At 40.1% G+C, this 25529-nt stretch overlaps 2 protein-coding genes across 2 annotated transcripts in view; one reads left to right on the top strand and one right to left on the bottom strand.

Moving 5' to 3' along the window:
* Window positions 1-21817, top strand: lamb3 (laminin subunit beta 3). The gene is made up of 23 exons (XM_079185531.1): window positions 1-41; window positions 130-178; window positions 2704-2858; window positions 6421-6535; window positions 7549-7622; window positions 7786-7977; window positions 8573-8636; window positions 8713-8906; window positions 9565-9685; window positions 11935-12123; window positions 12230-12385; window positions 13305-13498; window positions 13645-13741; window positions 14863-15238; window positions 15407-15567; window positions 17138-17349; window positions 17633-17839; window positions 17961-18105; window positions 18245-18452; window positions 18860-19001; window positions 19108-19284; window positions 19641-19803; window positions 20657-21817. The coding sequence occupies exons 2-23, from the start codon at window positions 154-156 to the stop codon at window positions 20794-20796; spliced, it is 3507 nt and encodes a 1168-aa protein (XP_079041657.1). The 5' UTR covers window positions 1-41; window positions 130-153; the 3' UTR covers window positions 20797-21817.
* Window positions 21818-21960: 143 nt separating this feature from the next.
* Window positions 21961-25529, bottom strand: part of camk1ga (calcium/calmodulin-dependent protein kinase IGa) — a 16445-nt gene continuing 12876 nt past the window's right edge. Inside the window, exons 9-13 of the mRNA XM_079185542.1 lie at window positions 25061-25139; window positions 24887-24974; window positions 23583-23929; window positions 22842-22938; window positions 21961-22734 (exon numbers count right to left, since the gene is read on the bottom strand). Coding sequence (XP_079041668.1) covers window positions 22875-22938; window positions 23583-23929; window positions 24887-24974; window positions 25061-25139 — 578 coding nt within the window. The 3' untranslated portion in view covers window positions 21961-22734; window positions 22842-22874. The remainder of the gene's footprint in view (window positions 22735-22841; window positions 22939-23582; window positions 23930-24886; window positions 24975-25060; window positions 25140-25529) is intronic.

Below are 25529 nucleotides of genomic sequence, written 5' to 3' on the forward strand. Positions count from 1 at the left end.
AATACAGCAAATAACAGAGCTGATAGAATACAGACTGCCAGGTGAGTCTCACATCAGGAAATACAGACTGATTGCATTTGGTTGTTTCTGCTTGCTGATATTTTCTTCCTTTTTTGTCATCTGTTCCAGACTGTTTCATAGGAGGAACACAACATGAGAATTCTTTTACTTCTAGCTGGTAAGATTTCATTCTCTTTTTTCCTTTTGCTTTAATATTTGAACTTTCTCTCAAGTGTCCCCTTTCTGTTTCAAGTTTGTCCTGAAACTTTCACCTTAAACTTTCCACACCAGATGTTTACATTCATAGGGTTTCAACAGCATGCAGGTTTTTCATCCAGCGAAACACTGCAGCAGCCGATTACACTGATCTCTCCAATTCTTTCAAGCAAAGAGGAGGAAATAAGCATTTTATTATAGTTATATATAACTATAACTACTATATAATATATATAGTTTACAGCTTGTTAATATTTGTCTTCAATTCACATATTAAATGCAAAGTTCTACTACTACTCTAAACCTTAGAAAGCGCCCTTTTTTGGAACTGTGGATTTTTCCCATGCTTCCTTTTTAGGCTTTTTCTTTTGGAGTCAGGCTATGGTGAGTACGGGATAGAAGATCGGGTTTATGCAGAGGATTAAAAACATATTTATGCTCAGGTTAAGTTTAGAGATGGTTTGGTAAAAATGTGATGTGATTAAGGTGAGCGTAATGTATCTATATGCTTTCATTTTATAATCAAGTTCATTTGGACAACACTGTCATGTCTCTTCTTTAATCTTTTGTGAAAAAGTGTTCTGGCAGGAGTGGGTTTGGTTATTAGTAAGTATAAAAGTAAAATTATTGATATTAGAAAAATTGTTCATATCAATAGGATTATTAACATAGATTAATAATAACATATAGAAGAAAGAAAATAAGAAACACGCTGATCACTATGAAGCGATCTCAAGTAAGCAGCTATTGTCTGGGCAGAGATAGGTCAGAGTGTGTTTTTTGTCTTGTTTGTTTGTTTAAGTTTAACGTTACTGGTACTGGTGTTAGTGTGTATTTTTTAGGCCGCCGAGTCTCGTTTAGTGCTGAGTAACATAACTGTTGTGCTTGTTGTCGCTATGATAGTGTTGTTTCACACTGCTGAGCCTTGTTGTGTTTAAATCCGCCACAGTAAGTAAAGCTGGTAAACTGTACTTAATCAGTTAAAGGTCCAGTGCTGCGGCTGCTGAGGTTGAGTTCTCCAGTAGGGCTCCCGTGTGGTAAAGTTACAGTTATTGTACTTTACTGCTGCGGTGAGGATCTACTTTACTTTGAGTGCTTTACTCTTCTTTTCCTACGAACCCACACACACATACATACACGCACACATACATACACACATACGCCGTTACACTCATTTATACACACATGGTTTGTTAAACACTGCCTCCATTGTGAGTCTCATTCCCCCTTTAAACAATCGTGGCGTGAAGTCTTGCGTTACAATACCACTCACGTCCGCCATCTTGCTCTCTCCTTCTCTCTCTCTCTCCCCTCCTACACGCACACACACACACACACACATATTTTTGATCAGGATTTGTAAGATAAATAAACTCTGTTATAGTTTTAAAGAACAGTTTTCTGTGATTATGTTGTGCATATGTGTTGTAGCAATAGCTGGTTGTTGTAGTCAGTGCTCAGATTCAACCCTTCACTGTTCACTTTATAAATGTGGAATAGTACTTGAACTATTGACAATTTGAGTGAACACCACTTTGAGACTTAATCCACAGTTTGGTTATTGGTCCCTGATCCCAGGTCATAATCCTATTGATATTAATCATTTTATTAATATCAGTAATTACATTTCTATACTTGGTAATAATCAAACCTGCTCCTGCCAGATCCCAACGAAAGCAGATTCCATCCTAATGATGGAGAGGTATGGTGATGCTAGTGTATTACAACACTGTATATACGTACTGTAATGTATGGATGAAGGGGGCTTCAATAGAAACAAATAGTGTTGTGAACATTTCAAATTTCTCTTAAGGTTTCCATGGTGTTGGCTCACTGGTCTCATGCGATTATTAACAACTACTTTCAATTCAATTCAATTCTATTTTATTTTGTATCGCCCAAAATCACCAATCACAAATTTGCCTCAGAGGGCTTTACAATCTGTACACATACGACATCCTCTGTCCAGGGAGAAAAGAGGAAGAGACCTTAGGGAGAGCAACAGAGGAGGGATTCCTCTATCAGGATGGACAGAAGTGTGATAGATGTCTTGTGTACAGAATGAACAACATAACAGAGTTACTTTAACATCTGGTACCAGCTATCCTAAGGTAGAAATTAGTTAATAAAGCAACATGTTTAATCCAGATTACACAACATTTCAAATGTGTTTCTGGTGTGTTTTAGGTTTACATAAACAATCTTTATGAAACAAGAAAACATTTTTTTTCTGGAGAATAAGTGTCATAAATACAAATGTTGTGTTAATCTCACATCATTAAAAAAATGTCTGCTTGCACTGTGGTTCAAGTGTAGTGTGCTGGAAAAATTTGAGTTGAACTTCTCTTTTCTAGACCATCCTTAAAGGATTGGCTTTGGACTGTTAAACTGGGATATTCATGTTTTTGATGACTGATATTGGTCATATACGTGTTTACAACACATTGTAACGTTTCATGTCTTGTTGTGCTGCCTTCCTGCTGACAGCCATAGCTGCAGTATCACAGGCCCAGACGGACTGCTCTCGGGGGGCTTGTTACCCACCCAGCAATGACCTGCTGCTGGGCAGAGCTCATCAGCTCCATGCCTCCTCAACCTGCGGCCTCACAGGCTCCGAGATCTACTGCACCCCGTACCAACAGGTAGGAGCACAGTCCTGTGTTTAAACCACATTTCATCTCTGCGGATCAAAGGAGTCTTGTGTTGCACTTTTGCACTAAATTAGTATCAATCTCTAAAATGTCACTGTGATCAAGTCTTAGTATGCAGTATTATAAGCTGGTTAGAATATTGATCGAAAATATTGGTTATTGGCTTTTAAAAGCCTGTGCTAGTCAAACCAAAGCCCATGCACGGCCACTGTGTTCTCTCTGGTCACGCATGGGTCTCTACGTGAGGTTTGCTCTGTTGGGAGGCGAGCAGTGCAGGGGTCATGGTGAGCAGACAGACAGGATGGAAGCTGTGGTGGGTTTTTTTGCCAGACTGCCCACGGTCCATTTGTGAAAGAGTCTGATTTCAGTGCCAGTGTTGCAACTGTACTCTTTGACCGACCGTCTGAATAACCACTTACCAGCCCATCTGCTGGCTCAGCACAGACAGCTCATTACTGAATTCAAACGCTGATTTTGTAATAAGAGAGACATCCAGTGAGCAAGAGTCAAGCTTGCTATGTTGCAATTCTTTTTTTTTTGCTCAGAGGGAGAAAAGCAGTGCTAATGTGAGATAAAATCCTTTGTTTACAATACAGGAAGTTCTTCTTTAGTACAATGCTAAAGTTTGATGTTTAAATGTGAATATACATTTTATAGGTGAAGTATTTTAGATTTGTACTAGTGTAACTATAATTAGAATAGTGGAGGATAAAGTACAGAAATGCAGTGGAGGAAGTGACTAAGTAAAAGTTACCTCATATTTCAACGTTCAGTGATTTTCATTCTAAGATAATCTAAACCTAAAAAGAGAGAGGAGCACAGAAACACTAATGTTTGTGTTGGTGTTCCGTAACCTTCATACCTTTCAGACTATGTGTTGAATCTGCCTCAGGGAATGGATAGCTGTGTTAGGCGTGAACACTCTCATCGATCAACACTTTCCCTTTTGTTTTTTTTAATACCTGAGCCGCACCTCGTCCAGTCTGGGAGGGGCAAGAACCCTCAGCTGTATCTCAGATCTGACATGAACACACGCATGCATGACTGCCTCTAAAGACTAACAATGATGAAGATCACTGCCATCATAAAAAACCAGTCAGATCTTGTTGTCTATGCGTCACCACTGCTGCAAGTCAGGTTTTGTAATGTATAATGTGTAATAACGATTTGGTGTGGTGAGACATCATTTCTGAGACTGACTCATCAGGTCTCCCATTTACTGTATGTGCTGATAGAGTTTAGTATGTTCAGCAGCAAGAATGAACAGCAGTCAACGAGCCGCTGTGGACCACATGCATTCCGCTGAGCCCCGAAGCCCCCGCTGCTGCAGAGCGCTATCGCTTCTTTATAAAGTGCTATACAGGGATGACGTATTTTTTGTAGGACAACCTGGAAGTAAGCATCTCACTGCATGGTTCACTCAACAAAAAGACAATGTTTTTTTGGTTTACTGCAGAAAACTCTACATTTTACACAACAGTCACATTTTCCAGTGAAGACTTTTAGCCACGTGTTAGCGACTGCCTTTTGTAAGACACGTAAAAGCTTCTAAATTCACCAGAGGGATATTTACTGATGTATTATATTTCGCAGAACAAAACGTTAAAATCTCTTCAGCAATAGCTTATTTCAGACATCTAAAAACACATTGACTTCAAGTCGAGGGAACAAAGTTTCCTCAGCTTATTGTAAATAAAAATGTGTTAAACTATATTGCTCCATAACTATCCTGGCAGTTCAGGTGTTTTTGACATCAATCATGAAAAACATACAAACTAAATATTCTTTATGCTATTAATGTCAGATACTGATAATATGACCATGCACCTTTACCTGTAACCGACATCAATGATGTCATCCCAGTTGTCTTTTCGTACACTAGTTAACATGAAGTAGTGCCGTTACTAATGTAACTGCATTTGCAAAATGTAACCTTGGTGCCAGTACAGACACAGATTTAGTTAAACTCATCATATAATCATGTCCGCTGTAGACTTTAAACCATAACTAACAACCAATCATCTGGCAGCGAGCGTGTGTTTGCACACTACGGAGCCAAAATACACAAATCCTGTGAAAGAAAAAAAAAAGTTGACACACTTTTAACCGAGTTAAGAAGAACCTCCCTGTCATGTTTAAGCGCGGTATCTCAGGTGAAGAGGTGTTAAACGTGAATTGGGCATCTGAGTCTTTGAGAGGGTGAAGTCCTTATAACCTGAGATTAGATAAGGTTCACCGGTTTATTATTGTTATTTTTGTCATGTACTTTATACCTCCTAACAAGTAGGAGAAGCTACCAGCTGAAATCTGACACCTCCAGGTTATCAGATCATGGTTTCATATTGTCTCATTTACATCATGAAAGCCTTCCATGTTATCGCTTTAAAGCCATCAATAGCACCACAGAAGTCCTCAGAATGGTTTTCATTTAAAAAAGTTAAACTTTACTTTAATTATCACATACATACAGTTTGACCTCTGCATTTAACTCATAAGCATAAGGAGCAGTGCAGCCTGAGGATCTCTCTCAAGGACACTTGGGCTGAGTGCAGTGTTATATAGTCCTTTAGCCAAGACCTGACCTCTGCCTTGTCCTCAGTGGAAAACAAATCTGAGCAACGTTTATCGTAAATGAGTTTCCTTATGCGGGGGAGTGAGTCGAGTCACGTAGCTGGAGTGGAAAACTTTAGTGAGGCCTTCATGTTGTAACAATTGGCAAACCAGAGGGAACTTTTCCCTACAGGGAGAGCAGCCATGTCCAGAGCACCCAGAGCAGAGGAGGGGCTACTGGATACTGACCGGAGAAAGCTGTCAGTGATGAGAGCACTCTGTCGGGAATTATTCATGTACATACCTTCCCAAACATACTGGGTGTCTTCATAAACAGCACTTGGCTCATTAGAGCGGGAAAATATGATCTGCTCTCTTTTATTTGATCAAATACTTTGACGATGTTTGTGTGTTGTGAAGTTTGTACATGCACACTTCACAGCTGCTTTGACTGACTCAGGGTCAGTAGACAATACATCACCTAAAACATTCTTGATGAATTCTGATGATTGTTTCTTTAAAGCTGTATTAGACGTCTACAATTGTTAATTAATTGTATTGGTACAAAGAGTCTGTTTGTATTTCACAATGCATTTCTTTTCCCTATGTTCAAAAGTCAAGTTCCACAGGTGTCACGAAATGTCATGTGTACAAAACGAGCAGCACTTCCCATTGTTCCTTCCTTAACTGAAACTGGGGCAAAGTTTCCGTGTTGTTGACCAGCAGAATCAAAGCGTTCTTTAGCACAATGTAAAGCTGCCAGTTATCTGAGGCTCATTGATTTTCTGTGTGACCTGCTCAGTGACACAGCTTATCAAACTGGCACAGCAGGGAAGAAAAGAGACTCGATTTGAAAGTTGGTCTTTGGTCCTTCGATCAGCTTCAGGACAAACAGCAGTGACACGCACAGTGACACATTTACTCACATGCACACACCGCATGCTACAATGTAACTCTGCAGGAAATACCATTGTTACTCATTTGTTTGCTTTTTGTTTCTTAGAGGAGGATGAAGTGTTGTCCATGTGACTCCAGGAACCCAAACAGTCAGCTGGCCCACACTGTGGGCGACGCCCTGTCCACCTCTGGACCAGATAGATGGTGGCAGTCCAAGAAAGGTGGGCAAAGAACGAAAGAAAGAGAATGCTTTTCTATTGGCAGTAGTGAAATTATATATTTCAAAGTATACCTTGTTTTATAGATATGTATTTATTTATCAGAGCCCTTTCCATTTTTGTCTTGGTATATTCTGAGCTGTCCTCACCATAGGACCCTGCTCGCTCTAAACTGGGCTGAAGTGTCCTCTTGCAGCTATTCATCCGGGTCCAACACTGTTTGGTGGGAGGTAGAGGTACTGCCAAATGGTTTAATTAAAGTAATATAAAGTAAATTTAATTTCACCCAGTGAAACAGAATATTTGAGCAGTGTAGTAAGAATTGGGATTTAAATCAAATCCTTTGCATTCGATTGGACCAAGAAAAAGTGCGCAGGTTTAGAATGTAGCTACAGACGACTTTGGCTCAACATACACCTCTGGTGTTTCTAAAAGTTACAGATTGATTGATGGATGTCATGATATTATTGGTTGAAATTGGTTAGTCCTAGATATAAAGATACAATGAAATGTGCCCATATTGTTAATCGGTGCACAATATGACGATGTAATGTCATCTAAAAGAGTTTAAAGAGTATATTTGTGGGGGTAATTTACAAAGCTAGTTATTTTGATATCTAAATGAGCTCAAGAATTCATATAAATACATTAAAAACTGTTAATTCAAACAAAGTTTCAAAGACCTCTTAGGTTTGCATATCACCACGCCAATCACCTCATCATCAGGTAGACAGACTAACCCTCCGATGACTAAATGGATTTGTTTTTGAAAAGGTGATGTTGAAGACAACCCTGCTCCTCCAAAGCATGTGGTGAGGAAATATGAGCCTGAATACATTAAATCTGGATTCATAATGTATAAGGCAGTGATGGGCGAGGGTATAAGCAGAATATTTATTGCAGTCATTACAGATAGCCAGACAGCAGGAAACAAAACAACATCAAATGAATGTGAAAATTAATCTCATTTCAATTCATCTGTCATGTGAATGCCGTTCTGCTTGTTTGTCCTGTAGATGTGAACCCAGTCTCTCTCCAGTTGGACCTGGACAACCTGTTCCAGCTTGACAACCTGGTGCTCAGCTTCAAGGTAGGACACAGTCTGCAATCACTGCTGGATCACATGAACAGCCACAGTCTGGTCACTTCTATCATTTCTGTTTTGATGCATCTACTTTTTTTTGAAATCATTATTTTACAGTTGATGAAGCACATCTCAGTACAAACAGAGCATTTGTGTTTTCACTGTGCAGGGTCCTCGTCCCACTGCCTTTGTCATAGAGAGGACACTGGATAACGGCCAGTCGTGGCAGCCCGCCCTCTACTTGGCTACTGACTGTCAAAGAACTTTTCCTGGCATCCCCACAACAACACCGCTAAGCCTGGATGACACATACTGCTACACACTGCCCCCCACTGGAGCAGACCCCTACCGAGATCACATAGTAAGCACTAATGCTCTGCTGTCAGAAAACAACTGCTTTACCTTTTTTCAGTCAATGATTATTGTTCGAAATGTTTATGAAGTAATATCTACATGACAAACACTATCCCTGCTTCACTGCTAATACTGTTCAAATTGTGTTAAAATTAGTCTTCATCATTTCTTTCTGATGAGATTTTAAGTCAAAATCAATACAACAATGAATCTTTTCTTTTCAACTTTAGTTTTGTCATCAAATCTTTTGTTGGAATGCGTTAGATGTCATTGTGACCTCATATATACTGATTCATTTGCATATGATTTTTTTCTAAAACCTGGGTTTTATTTTTTTCAGTTTTGTAATTTAAAAAGTATAAATGCTCTATATTTAATTCACGATGAATATAATGTATCACTTTGAAGACAGACATAATGTATAGTACAGATAACACACACACACAACACATAACACACATGACAGTTTGAACCTCTGAGTGAGAATACATCAACAGGTTTGGGGAAATAAAAGATTGCAGTGCAGGTAAGAGCAAACCATTCTGTGGTGGAGAAAACTGATTTATATACAGTATAACACTGTGTACATTTTTCCTCTCCAGATCCAATTCAGTCCTCTGCGTCAGTATGCTTATGTCCCAGCTACCAAAAGCCAAAAAATAGAAGGTAAGTCTCTGTCCATCATAAATGACTTCACCCGGTTAAAGGTATGCCGCTGACTGACAACTGGTCTCACCCACAGATGCGTCTGCGTTAACGGGGCTGAGGGTGAGGTTCACCGAGCTGGGAGATGTGCCACGTCTTCCAGGCAGAGCTCTCAGTAGGTTTTATGCCCTGAAGGAGATGAAGGTGATGGGCAGCTGTATGTGCCACGGACACGCCAACCGATGCCTGCCCGACACCAACAACAACTACCTGCCGTCAGACAGTAAAGAAGTATGTGTGCAGGTGTTGGGGGGGGGGGGGACATGTTTTGCTTTATACAGCTAGTTGTTTCCTGCTGCTTCCATTTTATATCCTAAACTAGGCGGCGAAACCCATCCTGGACCTACAGCGCACTCTGTATTGGACTCAGATGTGAGACAGTTATTGGTCTTAGTATTGGAGTCTTGTTGCAAACAAAAGGACTTTCCAAAATGTCAGTTGCCAGTTGTTACAATGATGGATCTAGGCATAACTGTCCACAAATCTGTTTGTCTATCTACTTATCTATTATCTATATTGGTCTAGCAGCACATTATTGATCTTCATGCATGCTTAAATTCAGCTGAGAACTCTTCAATAGGGTTGCATGAGAGAGGCAGTACATATATAGAAATACTGATTCATTTCATTGGCTCTAGGCGTGCATGTGAGTGTGAATGGTTGTCTGTCTCTATGTGTCAGCCCTGTGATCAAACCTCGCCTCTCACCCAATATCATATTGAAACATATTTGTCTGCCGTTTGAACCAAATTTCCTTCCAAACTTCACTTGAAATTGCTTGCTGGGATAGCTCGTGATGTGATACCCATGTCTGATCCAAGCCTGAGTCAATCAGCTGACCTTTGATCAAACATCTCTTTATGAGCCTCTGTTCTGTGTGTCTGTGCAGGTTCACCCTCAGTGTGACTGCCAGCACAACACAGCAGGTGTGAACTGTGAGCGCTGTGCTGACCTCTTCGTTGATCTGCCCTGGAGACCTGCGGAGGAGGGCAACGCACATACCTGCAAACGTAAGACTTCACCCACACCCGTTAAAGGTCTCTCTAACCAACGGTGATCAGCATTATGTCATGGTACTCCACAGACTGTAGAAAAAACTGTCAGATGTCAGACAAAATATCTAATGCCACTCTAATTTTCCCCATCATCAAAATAAATAATGTAAGTGGTCTATTATGGTCTGGCAACACTTTCTTTTTTTTAAGACACCTGTGCACACACATACAATGAAATCAGTGGCGGGCCGTGCATTTTATACCTGGGCCTTCACTGCTGAAATACCACCTTATAACCACATGATGGCGCCACAGCTAGGGTTATTATTCGTTTCTTGGGCTGTAACTATATAACGTTACTTTTTTGGTATTAAACCGATTGGTACGAGGCTTACAAACCGAACAATACGTTTGAATAATACTAGTGCATTTGGAAAATACAGAAGCTTAAATTGTAGGAAATATAATGATTCCTGCGCTCACTAGGAGACAGCGGTCTGTGTGACCTCTGAACCGGAACAAAAAGAACCACAACAAAAAACAGCTGCTGCTCCGCAAGTGTTCTGGGAGGCTAGGCTAACTAGCCTAACGGGAAAACAACAGCAGTAACACGCATTCTGCTACACACTCAAGGGCCATTCAGATATTAGATGTAAAAAAACGAACCAGTTGACTTACCAAATGCTGATCACATCCTCTTTTCTTTGTTGACAAAGATTAATCCCACGGTTAAATCCCAACTCACAAATCCGTTTATCCTCCTTCAGCCATTGAGTGTTAACAGAGATGGGCAAAAATCATCAAAATGTATTTTGATACAAAATACAAAATACTCCCAAATAAATGTATTACAACAAAATACAAAATACAAAATACTGGTGCCTGAAAATGTAACAAAATACATGTATTTTGTATTTAAAATATAGGAAATACTTTTTTCTGGATTTTCCGTTTTCTCACAATTTGGTATGGCAGAGCATTCAGGTTTATATAATGTACACAAAGCTCTGGTGAACCCCACTACAAGGAAGAACAGTCACAGAATGTCAGTGTAACTAAGCAAAGCTATTGAAAGACAGCAACAATATATATATATACATTGATTATGTATATATATATATATATTTATTAATGGGACTTAACAGCCCATAAACTTCGGCTTTGTATCAACAAGAAAATATTCATCACATATGACATACAAGCTCCCAATCTCCCTCTTCCTATAGCTAGCTACTCGACTGATAAGTTAACTTGCTAAACACTGGCTATGCACTAGCCTAGACAGCATGCTAGCGTCATTAGCATTAGCATCGCTAGTTTGATATTATAACCATCACCATGTATATACGTAGCCAGACCCAGACATGAGTTATACATCAAGCTAGTTGACATCTGTCACACTCAGATACAATATTTAACTTGACAGACAATCCGTTGAACTTGAAGATCTGAAGACTGAACTCGTGAACTGTTTTTTTAAACGTGGAGAAAGTATTTTGAGTATTTTAAATACAAAATTACTCCACTCTAAAGTATTTTGTTACAAATTACGTTAGATTTTTAATCGGCCCTATCAAATACAAATTACAAAATACTCAAAAGTAATTGAAATACGTATTTCAAATACAAGTAATAGAAATACTGCCCATCTCTGAGTGTTAAAAAACAAAGCTAGGTAAAGAAAAATAAAAAAATCTACACCAAGCAAAATGCATAATTTCATTCATATCTTTCCTCGGGCCTCTCTTCTTACCTAGAGACACAGAGGTTAAATCTGATTGGATAAAAGCTCTACTTTAAACAAGCTGCACTGGAAGCAGAGCAACTGAGGAAGACAGTAGCTGTGCAATGAGAAAATAAGCTAATGGGAAAAATATTTTTATAAATTATGATAGATGTAGTGTATTTAAGAAAAAATATTAAATTATAAAATAGCTATAACTTTGTGATTCTGTTTAGGCCAGCAGAGAAGGCTTTGCAGGCCCTGACGGCCCACCACTGAATGAAATTGAGTAGTCAAATGTTTAAAAAATGCAGATATCGTTGACTGTTTTGGAGCCTCCATTGTGGCAGAGCTTCACAATAGAGACGTTTCCCAAATTTACCAACAATATTGGCAATCTGATTTATTAGTAAAAAATATATAGTGAAAGCTATGTTTGATTGTTTTTTATATGTAAAATGTCCTTGGGATAAATGAAAGAAAGTCACTTTAAGTCAAATGTGTGAATTGATTTAAATCATGACCCATGCCCCCTCCTCAGGCTGTGAGTGTAACAACCATGCCCAGCGCTGCCATTTTGACCAGGCGGTGTATCAGGCCAGTGGGCGGAGGAGTGGAGGTGTGTGTGAGGGCTGCATGGACCACACCACAGGGCCAAAGTGTGACGAGTGTGCCCCGGGCTACCAGCCAAACCCAAGCAGCCGAATGGACCGCCCCGACGCCTGCATACGTAAGTGGTTCATCTGAAGTTGGGTCCATTCAAAATTTAACTTCAAAAAAGTGCAAAGTATTTTGATGTAGATACAATCTTTGATGGATGTTTGTGTTGGTGCCAGGCTGTGTCTGCAGCGCTGAGGGGACGGTGAATGGGGGCCGGTGTGACGATAGCACAGGCTCCTGTCTGTGTAAAGTGAATGTTGAAGGTCCCCGCTGTGACCGCTGTAAGAGAGGCTACTACGACCTGAGCCCCTCCAACCCTCTGGGCTGCTCTAGTGAGTCATCTAACACCTTCATCACATCTCACTTTGGAACACCAAAGAGTTCTGTTTTTGCTGATCTGAGCTTGATCAGGGAAATGTGTTCCCCACATGCTCCTAGATGTTAAATACATACACCAGTACCCCGGGGCATGTAGGTCACTGATCCTTCTATGGTGAAAGTGGACTGAGCTAAATTTCATATTAAAGTTGATCTTTATGTGCTTTTGAAGATTTGGTTTTGATGTTTTTAAAGGAACAGTGTGTAGCATTCAGGGGCTGTATTGGCAAACATGTTATCTCTGTCTTCTTTAGGGTATAATCACCTGAAAATGAGAATCGTTGTGTTAAACATACAGAGCAGGTCTTCTTCACAGAGTCCACTACGTTGCTTCCAGGTGGCAGTTTCCAGGTTTAAAAATGAAGCCAATGCTTCATGTGTTAAAGCTGCATTCTCTCTAATGTCCATCAGGGGGCGACTCTTCTAGTTGTATAGAAGTCGATAAGAAAATGACTCTACTTCTCACTTGATTTATTACCTCGGTAAACTTTGTGAACATGAGTTTATGGGTCCATGCATGAAGTGTAATTCATTTGCCATTATTCACGTTGTATAATGAACAATAGTGACTTTTATGCGGTGGAAAGTCATGATGTTAGCACTCTATACACAGCCCAGAGGATGAATTAGACTTTGTGCACGGACCTTTTATGGAAGCGGTATTCAATTAAAATTCAACGAGGTCCAGTTAGAGACAATTTCCTCATGCAAAAGTCCTGTTTAACTTGCGCTATGATTTAGTCTCATATACACTCTTTCTCTACACTACCACTGTTACTGTCATTAATAAGATAGTTATGCATACTTGTATGGAATCTGAAGTGTCTGTGTCTGGTTCATCTTCCTAACTCTGATGTTACCCCTGCTGTCCAGAGTGCTCCTGTTCTCCAGACGGGTCCCTGTCAACTATTTGTGACCCAATTACCGGCCAGTGTCCCTGTCGCTCCCACTTCCACGGCGTGAACTGTGAAGTGTGTTCAAAAGGCTACTGGAAACCGTCCTTGTCAGGACGCTGCCAAGCCTGCGGCTGTGACCCCACCAGGTCATACAGTGATACCTGTGACCAGGTATGACCTCTACCCAGAAAGCGTGCTGGAATATTTTACTCAAGGACAAGTCACATTTTTTTCGAATAGATTATTAAAATGATGAAAAATAGAAAGAGGCAAAAACGTACTTAGATGAAAGTAAACTGTTGCTTCCATGTTTCCAGGTGACAGGTCAGTGTCAGTGCAAACCAGGCTTTGGAGGCCTGACATGTACCAAGTGTCCAGAGAACGCATACGGAGACCCCCTCATAGGCTGCCGATGTGAGTCAGCTCTCTCTGATTACTCCGTGTGTTGTTGGATTGGTGGGATGCAATACCTTTACCTCCACTGGAGGTCGTAGTTTAGTTGGCTGTCTCAGACATGGTAAAACAAAGTTGACCTTGTGTAATTGTTATCATGTGATTTATGAATTTGGTAAGTACAATTGAACCTGGTTTGTAAATACGTCAGGTTCACACACAAATCCCAGTTTAGCAGTCTGTTGACATCTCATTAAACCTGTTTGAACCAGTTGCATTCACAGGTTAATCCTTAATACCTCTATTATGACATGACCCCAGTCTGCTGCATGGTGGTTTCATTAAGTACTGTAATTGGGTAATTGGACATTCATTTCAGCGATAAATGAAAACAATAAACATAAAATGTCATCACTAAGATTACAGGTTTTTTTTAAGTATAAATACTTGTGGTCAGTGTCTTGTGTTTGCTGCTTGTTATTATAAAATGTAACAATTTTGATACAACTTTGTGTGTATGGAGGTAGAGCAGTCACAATATCATATTTTCACTATATTGTGGCCAAAAGGAGTCACGATAACGATATAGTCATATCTATAGAGAATGTTAAGTTTTCAGTTTTGTTAATTGTGCTTTTTCTCCCTTTTTAAGTAAATGAATTAGACTCAAAATACAAGTGTATGGAGGTGGAGAGAGAGAGAGAGAGAGAGAGAGAGAGAGAGAGAGAGAGAGAGAGAGAGAGAGAGAGAGAGAGAGAGAGAGAGAGAGAGAGAGAGAGAGAGTCTGTACCCATAACTGTACAAAACAGGGATTTAAGAGTCTTGATTATTTACACAATATCATCATATGTGTATTATTCACATATACGTTTTTCTTTTGTTTAAAGATTATTTTGGGGCTTTTCTTGCCTTTATTAGTACAGCTGAAGATTGGCAGGAAAGGGAGAAAGAGAAAGAGGGGGGAGGACATGCAGCACATTCTAAAAGTGACCTATAGGATGGACAACAACTGTGTAAAAAGAAAAGTTGTATCAGTCAACTGCTAACTGGTTGATCCATAGTTAGCAGGTTAATGTTACAAATGTCTCTTGGCCCTAGTTTAGATTTATTTTCTCCTCATCTTCTCATCTCTTCCTCCACAGTGTGTCGCTGTGACGCTGAAGGAACACTTCCAGAACTTTGTGACAAGCAGACGGGAGCCTGTTTGTGTCGGCCCGGAGTCACCGGAACTCGCTGTGACTCCTGCAGTCGAGGACACTGTGACTCCTTCCCTGGCTGCGAGACATGTCCCTCCTGCTTCTTCGCCCTGGACACCCAAAGACAGAACCTCAGCTCCGCTCTGGAGAGACTGTCCCTCAGATTACCTTCTCGTCCTGTAGGTGATGGGGATCTTGGGAACTTCGGACCTCGCATCCGCGTCATGGAGACCAGCCTGACCCTGATTCAGAACTCCATCTCCCTTCCACCCAGTGCTGCTATACAGATCGATGATGCTCTGTCCCAACTGGACAAGCTGAGGTGAGGGGCTGAAATTAAAAACACTAATCATCTTCATAAGCCTCCCATCATTGTTGTTGAAATGTTTTCTGATATTCATGAATGTTATGTCTTCTCCCTATTCTAATTCTTGGATGGAAACGAGCTAACTTAGAGTTTTTTCTCTCACTGATGCCTAATTGAACACAGGGACCAGGTGGACAAGATTGACAATAACCTTTCACCCCTGGAGAAAGCTCCTGGTCTGGACTCAGAGCTGGACAGACTGCAGGCTCTGCTAGACCGTCTTACTCTGGACTACAAAGCCAAGAATGATGCAAAAGACAACTCTGTCAGTGAAAACAATTCAGGTCAGAGAGAAAAACACACCAATCACTGCTACACACTGACTTTTAGTGATGGATCATTGATTGCAACTGTTACTTTGGTGCATCACCTTCAAGTAGCATCGCCCTCAAGTAGCTCAAAAATGTAAGTCTTAAACAAGTATAAAATATGGTGCAAGCACACATTTAGAGACCCACTGACACATCTTTAGGGGGAGACGGCGGGTCCACAGTAGAAGACACATGGAAGTGGTGTAAATCGTTTGAAAGAAGTGAACCCGATGATTCATTTTAGATGCTTCTCGGCAGTGTGTGCAAAATTGTTATGTCATAAATCTGTAATAAATATTGTGTTTCAATTCAAATGTTGATAGTTGTGATAATAAGACAAAAGACACAGTTGCAAGGATCACAAGAGAATAAAGTGAAGTACAAAAATCCAAAAGTTTACAGAGAGCTTAAGTCACAAAAGACAAAACAGGCAGTTAGCTGAATAGTCACGCTGCATACAAAAAGGAATATACAAAAAAACGTAAAGAACTCACTAAGAATAGCGAAAAACAAAGAAGCAAGCTCCAATCAAAATCCAGAAACAGGCTGAGGTAAATCACCAGGAACAAACAAACACTGGAGCGCTAGTCTTGTGCAAAGAACTGAGACAATCTGGCAAATGGGTAGTGAACAGCTCGGGGTCTAGGTACTGGGAGGTCTGATGAGCTAATGGAACACAGGTGTGCAACCAAACTGGTGGGAAACTAAACAATGGCAGGAAATAACGCAATCTAGGAAACATGGGCAAATGAATACAAAATAAAACAGGAAGTGAAATTAACATACAAGGCGTCACAATAGTTTAGAGTGTAAAAGGTCTGAGAACATTATGATGGAAGTATGATGACATACCTATGCTCGATTATGGCTCATACATTTTGGGGCTTATACCATTTGTTACACAGATTTGGTGCTAAATTTGACACTTTTGACCACTTAAAAATTGATAAGAAATTACCACATTAAAACATCGAGAGCTCATCAAGAGCACCATTGAGAAAATCCAAGCTGTGATTTGGTATAAAAGACTTTTGACATTTGGAGATTTCTGCAAGAAGGGCATTTTCTGGCAAGCACTTCTCAGAAACCTCCTTATTGTCAACATAGTTGATAGGAACAGCGTTCATCCTCTGAATGCCCCAGGTTTCAAGTTTGTAGTTGTAAAGTTCCATGAGGCTGTGATTATCCTAGGGTCACAACAGGTCGGTTTCTACAGAATAACATCATCACACATGAATACAAATGAGCTCATTCGCACCACAAGAGTCTCAGGTTTTCAGTGAAATCTAATTTATGCAGTTCCAAGATCGTTTAAGTATGCAGAAATATTCAAATACACCAATTTGAATATTTTTAATTGGGCATTAATAACACATTTATTCTGCATGCAAATAACTGCATGTTTTTTTCCCCAGAGTGCATGTGATTATCATAAAGTGGAAATGTCTGTAAAGGACAGATCTTCACTATGTTACTCAAAGAGACCTTCTGAAATGGTGTCATAATAAAATATACTCATGTTGAGTTTTTCTGTCTCATTCAGAATCGTTATCTGCCATCAAGGACGCCTACGATGAGTCCACAGATGCAGCTAAGAAAGTGGATGCCAGCGGAAAGCCGCTGAAGGAGTCAGCTGATATTAGAGAAGATACTCTAGACCTCCAAAACAAAGTACAGCCAGGCAACACCAGAGACCTGGACAAACTGAACCAGAGCATGGCCGCCCGACCCAATCTCACTCCTGTTGCCAAACAGGTAACTGCCGGGCCTCAGTTTTCCGACCTGATGCTGCAACATATCATTTATCAGGGAGATAGATTATAGTGTCTTATGTGGCAGGATGAAAACTACAGCTTTGAAATGTGTTTCAGACACAAACATCTCCTGGATGTAATTTGTTGGGATAGGTTCATATTTAGATACAATTGCAAATGATTGAGAATTGTATCAACCCCTGATATCTAATGATTATTTTGTTAAATGGGACCCTAGCTTGTGTATGTCCTCTTTAAATATCCATCTGTGACTTTTTCTCCAGGTCTGTGGCAGTGTTCGCTCAGAGCCCTGCACCCCTCTGCAGTGTGCGGGCGGAGATCTGTGTCCACCGGACGGAACCCCACCTTGTAAGAAGGGTGAGGTGTGTGTGGGCGCCCTGCCCCTGAGCAAGAGGGCTAACGCTGATGTCAAGGATGTGAAAGACCGACTGGACAATCTCACAGGGAAGATCACAGATGCTGTGGAGAAGGTACACACACGCTGTGATCTCTTTTGACTCCTGTTTTAGATGTTTTCAGAACAGCAGGTTATTCTCAAACTATAAAAACAGAATAGAGATTCTGAAGCTTTAATTTAACAATTCCTTACAGCTCCAGCAAACACAGGACACAACCAACCAGGTGAGACAGTCTACAGAGAAGCTGTCCAAAAAGATGAAGCAGGCCAGAGACGAGCTAGAAGACGACTTGAAAGACACGCGTGACGTCGTGAAGAAGCTCAAAGATTTCCTGTCAGGTAAAGATGATGTTCTGCTGAGGGGACTGATAAATGAAAGGAAGGTTCACATGGTTCCAGTAAAAATGGCTGATTTTAAATGGATTCATGGTTGTTCCTTTGCCATTTGGCCTCCAACTTTTCCTGTTTCTGTCCGCAGACCCGTCCTCCAACCTGACCCATATCCAGGAGGTGAGCGACTGGATTCTGAAAGCCAAACTGCCTCTCAGCCCGGCAGCTCTGACGAGGAAGCTGGAGGAGCTGAAGAATCTGGCGGCAAGTCTACCAGACAGCACATCTGTGTTGAAGGAGGCCGAGCCGCTGCTGGACACAGCCAGGAAACAGCTGAAGGAGGCCCAAGACGCCAGGTGGGCCTTCACACTCCAGGACCAGTTTTCTGTCACTGATGCTTTATGCTGTTTGTCTCAGATAATTATCAGCTTTGCACATTAACAGCATTTGAAACAGCCAGGGTAGCAAAACTAGTGCTTTTATAAATCCCAGGGTGAATAGTAAAATAATTCTGGGCATGACAGATATATCTCAATTTTTCAGTACACTCACTCATTTTTTATAATAGATTTTATAATATGATATTTTTCTCGACACTTATTATCAGGAATAGACTTTGAGTTTGTGGGTTTTTTGGAGGTGTATGGTGCGCTCCGTCAGCCTTTCTCTCCTCTTGACGATGACACCTCTGTTATGTCTCTGTAGTGATGATAAAGGTCCAAATGATGTTAAAGATGTCTTTTCTCTGGCTGCACATCCACAGGGATACAGCAGTGGGAGTAAAAGCTGATGTGGACGGGTTGCTGTCAGGCTTCGACTCAGTGGAGGGCTCCCTCTCTGACCTGGAGGACAAATTGCAGAACAGCATGGATCTCGTAGACAACCTGAACACCAACCTGACTGAGGTAGGAAGCATGGATACATCAGGCAATGGAAAACACGGTGGTCCATTCATTCATATTTAAGCTGCTTGCCAAGCATTACTGAGCTGACGTGGTTCTCCTCATGCAGGCCCAAAACCAGCTGAGCCCAGCTGAGAAGGCTCTGGATGATGTATCAAAACTGATCAACCCAATGAAGCCTCAGCTGGACGAGCTCAAAGACCTGCTGAAGGATGGAGGCCTGTTGGCCCAGGATGCTCAGGATAATGCAGACAATGCGGATGATGAAGCAGATGCTGCAGATAAGGTGGGAGACCTACTGTACAAGTTTGAAATATGAACATTTACTTTAACAAGGAGCCAATTTAGATCGATTATAGCTATTGGTATTCTTCAGTGTCTTATACTGCAATGTAAAGTTACAAGAACTAGTACATTAATATAAATATACAATAAAGACTTACCTGAATGTTTAAGTGGTGAATTATGTTTATGATTGAATTTAAAGGACAGTAAGTCGTGTCCTTTTTGCAGCGCATTTCAATTGCAAATATCTGCAAGTAACTGAAAGTGTAAAACGGAAAACGATTTGTTCAAACATCTCAACTCTATTGAAGTTGCTTGATAGAGGCAGAGATTTAAAATGTGTGTGTGTGTTTGTAGGACCTGTTGTCTTTGGAGAAGCAACTGGATCGTCTTAAAGACGAGGCTCCAGCCAGTGGGTCAGGTGGAGTGGGGGTGCCGTTGGGGGATCGACTGGCTAAGCTGCAGAAGGATGCTGGAGCTCTGGCCAACACCACTGACAACATGTTGAAGGCTCTGGAAGGTAATAGAGCAAAACCACACTAGGGGAATTCCATTCACTGTCGAATGAGAAAGCTTCATAAATAAGTCTTCTTGTTAGGAGCACTCAAAGGAGGCAGACGAACCTGATTTCTTCACAAATTATCTGAGTCATGTAATAATGTCAGGATATAGTGTCAGTCTGAGCAAATATGATAAAAAAAAGTAATTTGTATTTAGCACAGAGGAGGTGACCTTTGTGACATCAGTTGGAGCTATGGTGAGAATGACGAGAATCATCCATGGTAAACGTTACAGCCTTTGAGAGGATTCTGGCTCTCAAGATGATGCCAAACTACTGTATTAGGATAGATTGAACACTATTAGTGATAAAACAAGTGAAATATATAGTTATATAGTATATACAATTAGAATGGCACAGCTGGAACAGCTGGTTCCAAAATGAGAATTTGGCTTGACCTCTCCGTACTTTGACCTCTATAACTTTGGCCTGCTTCACTTTATCAAAGCCAATTTTTATTTTGAGACTACTGACATGTGCTATGATTCGGGAGAGTTTTTAGGCTTTCAGCTGCATTATTTCAAATAAATATCAATAAAAGTGCTTTTTTTTCAGGCGAACCTGAACATTTTCAATTTGAGCTGTGTGCCATCTTCATTTAGTATTAACCAGTAACATATACACTGATATGTACACATCTGATCAAATCTCACAAGTGTTTCTGTTATTATAACATCAAAATGATTCAAATACACCTTGTATTTAGAGATTTACACTCTCTTTAGTATGGGTATGCAATTTTCGAGCAGAGGCCTAAAAATAGGGCTAGAGTTTAAGAGGTGTCAGCTCACTCCATTATCTGATCTTTTCCCAGGTAAAGCAGATTCCCTCCGGGGGCTGAAGGACGAGTTCGAAACGAAGTCTGCGACGCTTGAAGGACTTGAGGATAAGCTTAGAGGATATTTGGAAACACTTCGACGCAAAGCCAACGACCACAGCACCTGCCGAGGCTGAAAGTCCCTGAGCTGCTGTCTCCGAGCAGAGCAGCGTCTACTACTGCTGTCACTGCAACACTTCATACCAGTCTCCCACACCATTCACTCCTTCTACTGGAAGAAAAACTCTACTCACTTTACTAAAGAGGGAATTTTGTCCTCTTCTCTAGCAGTTGTCAAAGAATTGTGGGAGATGTAGGAAGTTATAATCTGGGGTTGTAGAGAGAAGGACTACTCTCAGCCCAGTCTCCAGGAAAAAAAGTTGCCATTGTATGTTTCTGCAAATACGTTGCATGTCAATGTTTGTTTTTGCATTTGGTCAGAGCAAGTGACATAGTGTATTGAACGACTGTCATTGATAATTAGTTACGTGGTATAATATATAGAACATAACAAGCGAGAAAGTCTGTTACGGGTGCGTGGGATGAACAAACACAAGACTTTCATCAAGGTGATTGATGTTTGTGTCCTGTGTGAAACCAAAAGTAAAACCTTGACTTTACGCTTGTAATGTAATGTAGGAAAGTCCGATAAAGGCAGTTGTTATTTATGTACGCTAGTTACAATAATACGTAACATTACATTATTAGTTTAACACAAACCATGATATTTCTTCCAGCCTTAACCAAGTAGTTTAAATTACATTTACAATCAGAATCCACAATGTGTGTAAATACCTTTTGAATGTACCAATATTATCACATTATATATATATATATACATATATACACATACATTCATATATACAGTATATATATAATAGAATATCATCAATATTTGACAAGTGACAGTGATTTTGTCAATATCATTTTCATCATTAAGCATTATAGAAAAAGACCACAGCTTCTGACTTTCTGACAGCAAAGAGACAACACAAACCTTTATTTGTCAGCAGCACTCCACTGCATTGCACCACAATTATTGTATTTTTCCACAACTGAAAAATGGTTGAATTAAAAAAGTTACATTATTTATTTTCAGTTTTGTATCCGTTGTTTGTGCAGGATCCACAGTATTTAAATAAAAGCCTGTTAATACTTTGTAAGCTTCATTGGAGATCCATTGAACACAAGAAGCATGATGAGTAATTACTATATACTTGCTGAGAAAATAATACAAAAATAAACAAATATGTCACTCCATTTGTGAACTCAGAATCCTCTATGGCATCATTAGTGTTGACAGCATCTTTACACCAGCTTGTGGCACTTGATGAGCACAAGAGAGCAGCTTATGTATATGTCACAGAAAACACTGGGAGTCAATGACTCCACCTCCATGACTCCAAAGTACAGTTTAATCTCATGAATAATAACAACCATCCTTCATCTTGGTGTAAAGTGGAAAAGGATGTATAATCAATCAGTATAATCCAACACAAATGGGAAAATAATAATACATGTCCAAAAATCTTCAGTCAGGTTCAACAGTCCAGACACTAGAGTTAAAGGTACATTCCCTGATTTGGTTATAGTCTCCAGTGGTGGATATACATTCAGTATCTTAAAAAAGTTCCAGAGTCTAAAAAAGCTTATCAGCTTTATAAAAACCTAAAAGCCATCGGAATTCAAGGTACAGCCATGTCAGTCAAATATGATGAAAACATGAAAAAGCTTTCACATTGCATATGTACTCTAAATCTATTCAAAACAAATACATTTCAATGGTATTTAGTGACATGTTGACAAGAGATAGAAGTGAATAAATATCATCAGTGTGACACAGTTTATATGAATTATAATCAATTAATTCCTGTTTAATGTGGTGTTAATTACAGATATGCAGTCACTCCATGTTAAAGTGTTTTTATAGTGCAGATATACTGTGTGTGTCTGTCGATGGAACATCTGTTCTGCAGCAGAGAACCACAGCAGACATGAAAAAGCTGAGCAGCAGATGTGTCAACACCTTCATATCCAGAGGGATGCCACTGAGTGTTGTCAACTCAAGAGACAAACTAAAAAAGAGAGATTTTTGAAAATGTGTTATCAATTAGATGCAGGTCTGAGTCAGCAATTTGTATAGCCAACATCTAGATTCTGACTGAGAGAGAGGACGCCTTACCTGCATGAGATTCATCTCCGGTTAGCCAGCCAATCACATGACAGAACACACTCCAGACAGAAGCGGCTGGTCCTTCCTCTGAGACACAGCATCCATGCTGTGACACATCACACACAACCAGGATTATAGACACACACACAAATGCGCAAAATACAACTGTCAAAATATCTCGACATATAAACATACTTGAAAAGCATTTGAACAATAATTATATAATGTCAGCACAGTTCTCTTAAACATTATTCAACCTCTATGACAGTAAAACCACTCATTCTGGAGGTATATTATCCACTGCATTTAATAATGAAAATACAAATAATATGAAAATAATATAAACTCTTTATTTACTCTAATATGTCTTGATAAACGCTCAGAACCACTGGGCTAGGCGTTAAATCTATAGATTGTTTTTTTACCAAAAGGTAATGTTTGTGGAATTGTTATACTATAGGCAATTCAATATCGCATACCTCTGACACAGACCGTAATAATCACTTGTGGGGAACCTCAAGGCTCCATTCTAGGACCTAATTTACATAACTTATCTCCAAAATGCAACAGATAAAATATTGCCAATACTTTTTGCAGATAATATTAATCTCATAGTTTCACCATGAAATAGGCATATTTATGTCCAAATAAAAAATATATATGGAGAAATGTTGTCATAGACTTTTTTCTCAGAATTCTGGATAAAGTTGCCTGATTTTCTAGCAGCTGGAGCAGGGCGGTAGCTCTCACCTCTTTGATGGCCTGAAAGGAGCGTCGACCTCTGAAAGGAAGTTATTGACCTCTCTTGATCCATCAACAGTGAGGGCGTTGCCAGGCTCACTGTGACTGGCTCTCAGTGGTGGACAGAGACATCTGCCCGACTCAGGACTACTGCAGGATAGATGATTGGCTGCATGAAGCGGATTCCCGTTTGGGTCGAGGGCATCAGCCTCATGGTGGTAGGGTCCCAGCGCTTCCTGGTCATTCTGGGAGGCCTGCACTATGATGTTAGGCATGAGGTGTGAGGGGGACGGCTCAGTGTGGGACGTCTGCAGTTTCTTCATGTGGTGGATTACTGAGGCTACGTTGAAGGCTTGCTGTTGGAAATGCCCACACAAAGGAATAGGATTATAATGGTGCTGCCTACGTACATCATAACACTCCTGTCTTGAATCAGTAAGGACAGCCTGTCATGAACATGTCATGGTTGGCTTTATATAAAAAGTGACTGTGTCACTAATCATTGACTTGACCTCAATTCAATTGGGACAGTTTGTAAACAGTTTGTAGACACCCCAGTTAAATAGGGTAAAACATGTAACTAATAGATATCACCATGAAATTTCCCCTTTTCTTATATTACAAGTTTTCTGAAAATGTATGTTTGAATATGCAAACTATGCATTATCTTTTAAAATTTGCAAACCGAAATGAGCAGAGATGTGAACATTGAATGAAGCCAGGTTCAAAATTAACAGAATTCAACCGACATCAGCCATATAAAAAATTCATTTTCTCCATGTTTTTAGTTATAAAATGTTGTATAAATCATCTTATGAATGATATATGAACAAATCTCTCTGTAAAAACCTTCAGAATATAGAGAGGAATGAAACCAGAAAGTTACTGAAGTGGAGACTTCTGGGCTCAGAAATTTGGAGAAAACGGCCTTAAAGATATACATTTTGAAGACACTACAGGTGAGTGGGTAAAAAAAATTAACTAATAGATATCTACATGAAACTTCCCCAGTTGATTATTTACATTAACACATTTTTTTTTGTATCACAAGTTTTCTGAAATTTTATGTCTAAATTTGCAAATGAGGCATTCGCTAATGCTATCTTGTTAAGGAAGCAAAATCCCAAACTCACAAAAATGCAAAATAATCCACTTTGCCAATGTTTCAAATGCTCATATTTAGTTAAAATATGGCTGCATACACTGTATTTGTTTGTATGTTGCGTGGTTAGCTCAGCTTATGTTGGTTGCCCATAAAAGCAAATGTGGTTGCAATATAAAGTAGTCCATGAGCCGACAGCAGTGTCTCTTACCTTCCATTTGGATTTGGAAAAGCTTCTCTCCAACTGTTCACAGACAGACTGATAAATGTCCAGGTCTTTAGCTGTGTTTTCAGCAATCCTGCAATCAAGTCACTGATTAGTTCATTTGGAAAACAGAAAGACGAAAAAAAGATGTGTGCGTGCGTAACAAGAGAAAGGACTCACCATGGGTGTCTGAGTGCCTGCTCGGTGAGGAAGCGTTTCGTGGGGTTTTTCTCCATCATATTCCTGATGAAGTCTTTGGCTGTTAAGACATGGCATGCTCATCTGTTAGTGTCTGATTACAATGCAGCACTCGGACCTGCTGCAAGTATACAATAATACACATAATTCCATCTAAAGAATTTATACAACATGTGTCATGGTAATGTAATGAACACATCCATAAGTTTCTTAAGCGCCAAATAAACTTCATGAACAGCACGGCATGCAGCGGCTTTCCCGATGTTCTCCGCATCACCGACACTGTACAAACATGAAGCACTCGCAACACAGCGCGAGGCTGTGATACAGTCCGTGAGACAGTAGATGGCGTGTGGTGTTCAATGTACGGCTCGAGAAGGTCTTTAAATAAATGATTCCTTGTCGGCAGAATCGATAGCGCTCGTACAGGAAGTCATCATGATGTGATAAC

Source organism: Pholis gunnellus, assembly GCF_910591455.1.
Source record: "Pholis gunnellus genome assembly, chromosome: 3".
In the NCBI taxonomy this organism is placed as follows: domain Eukaryota; kingdom Metazoa; phylum Chordata; class Actinopteri; order Perciformes; family Pholidae; genus Pholis; species Pholis gunnellus.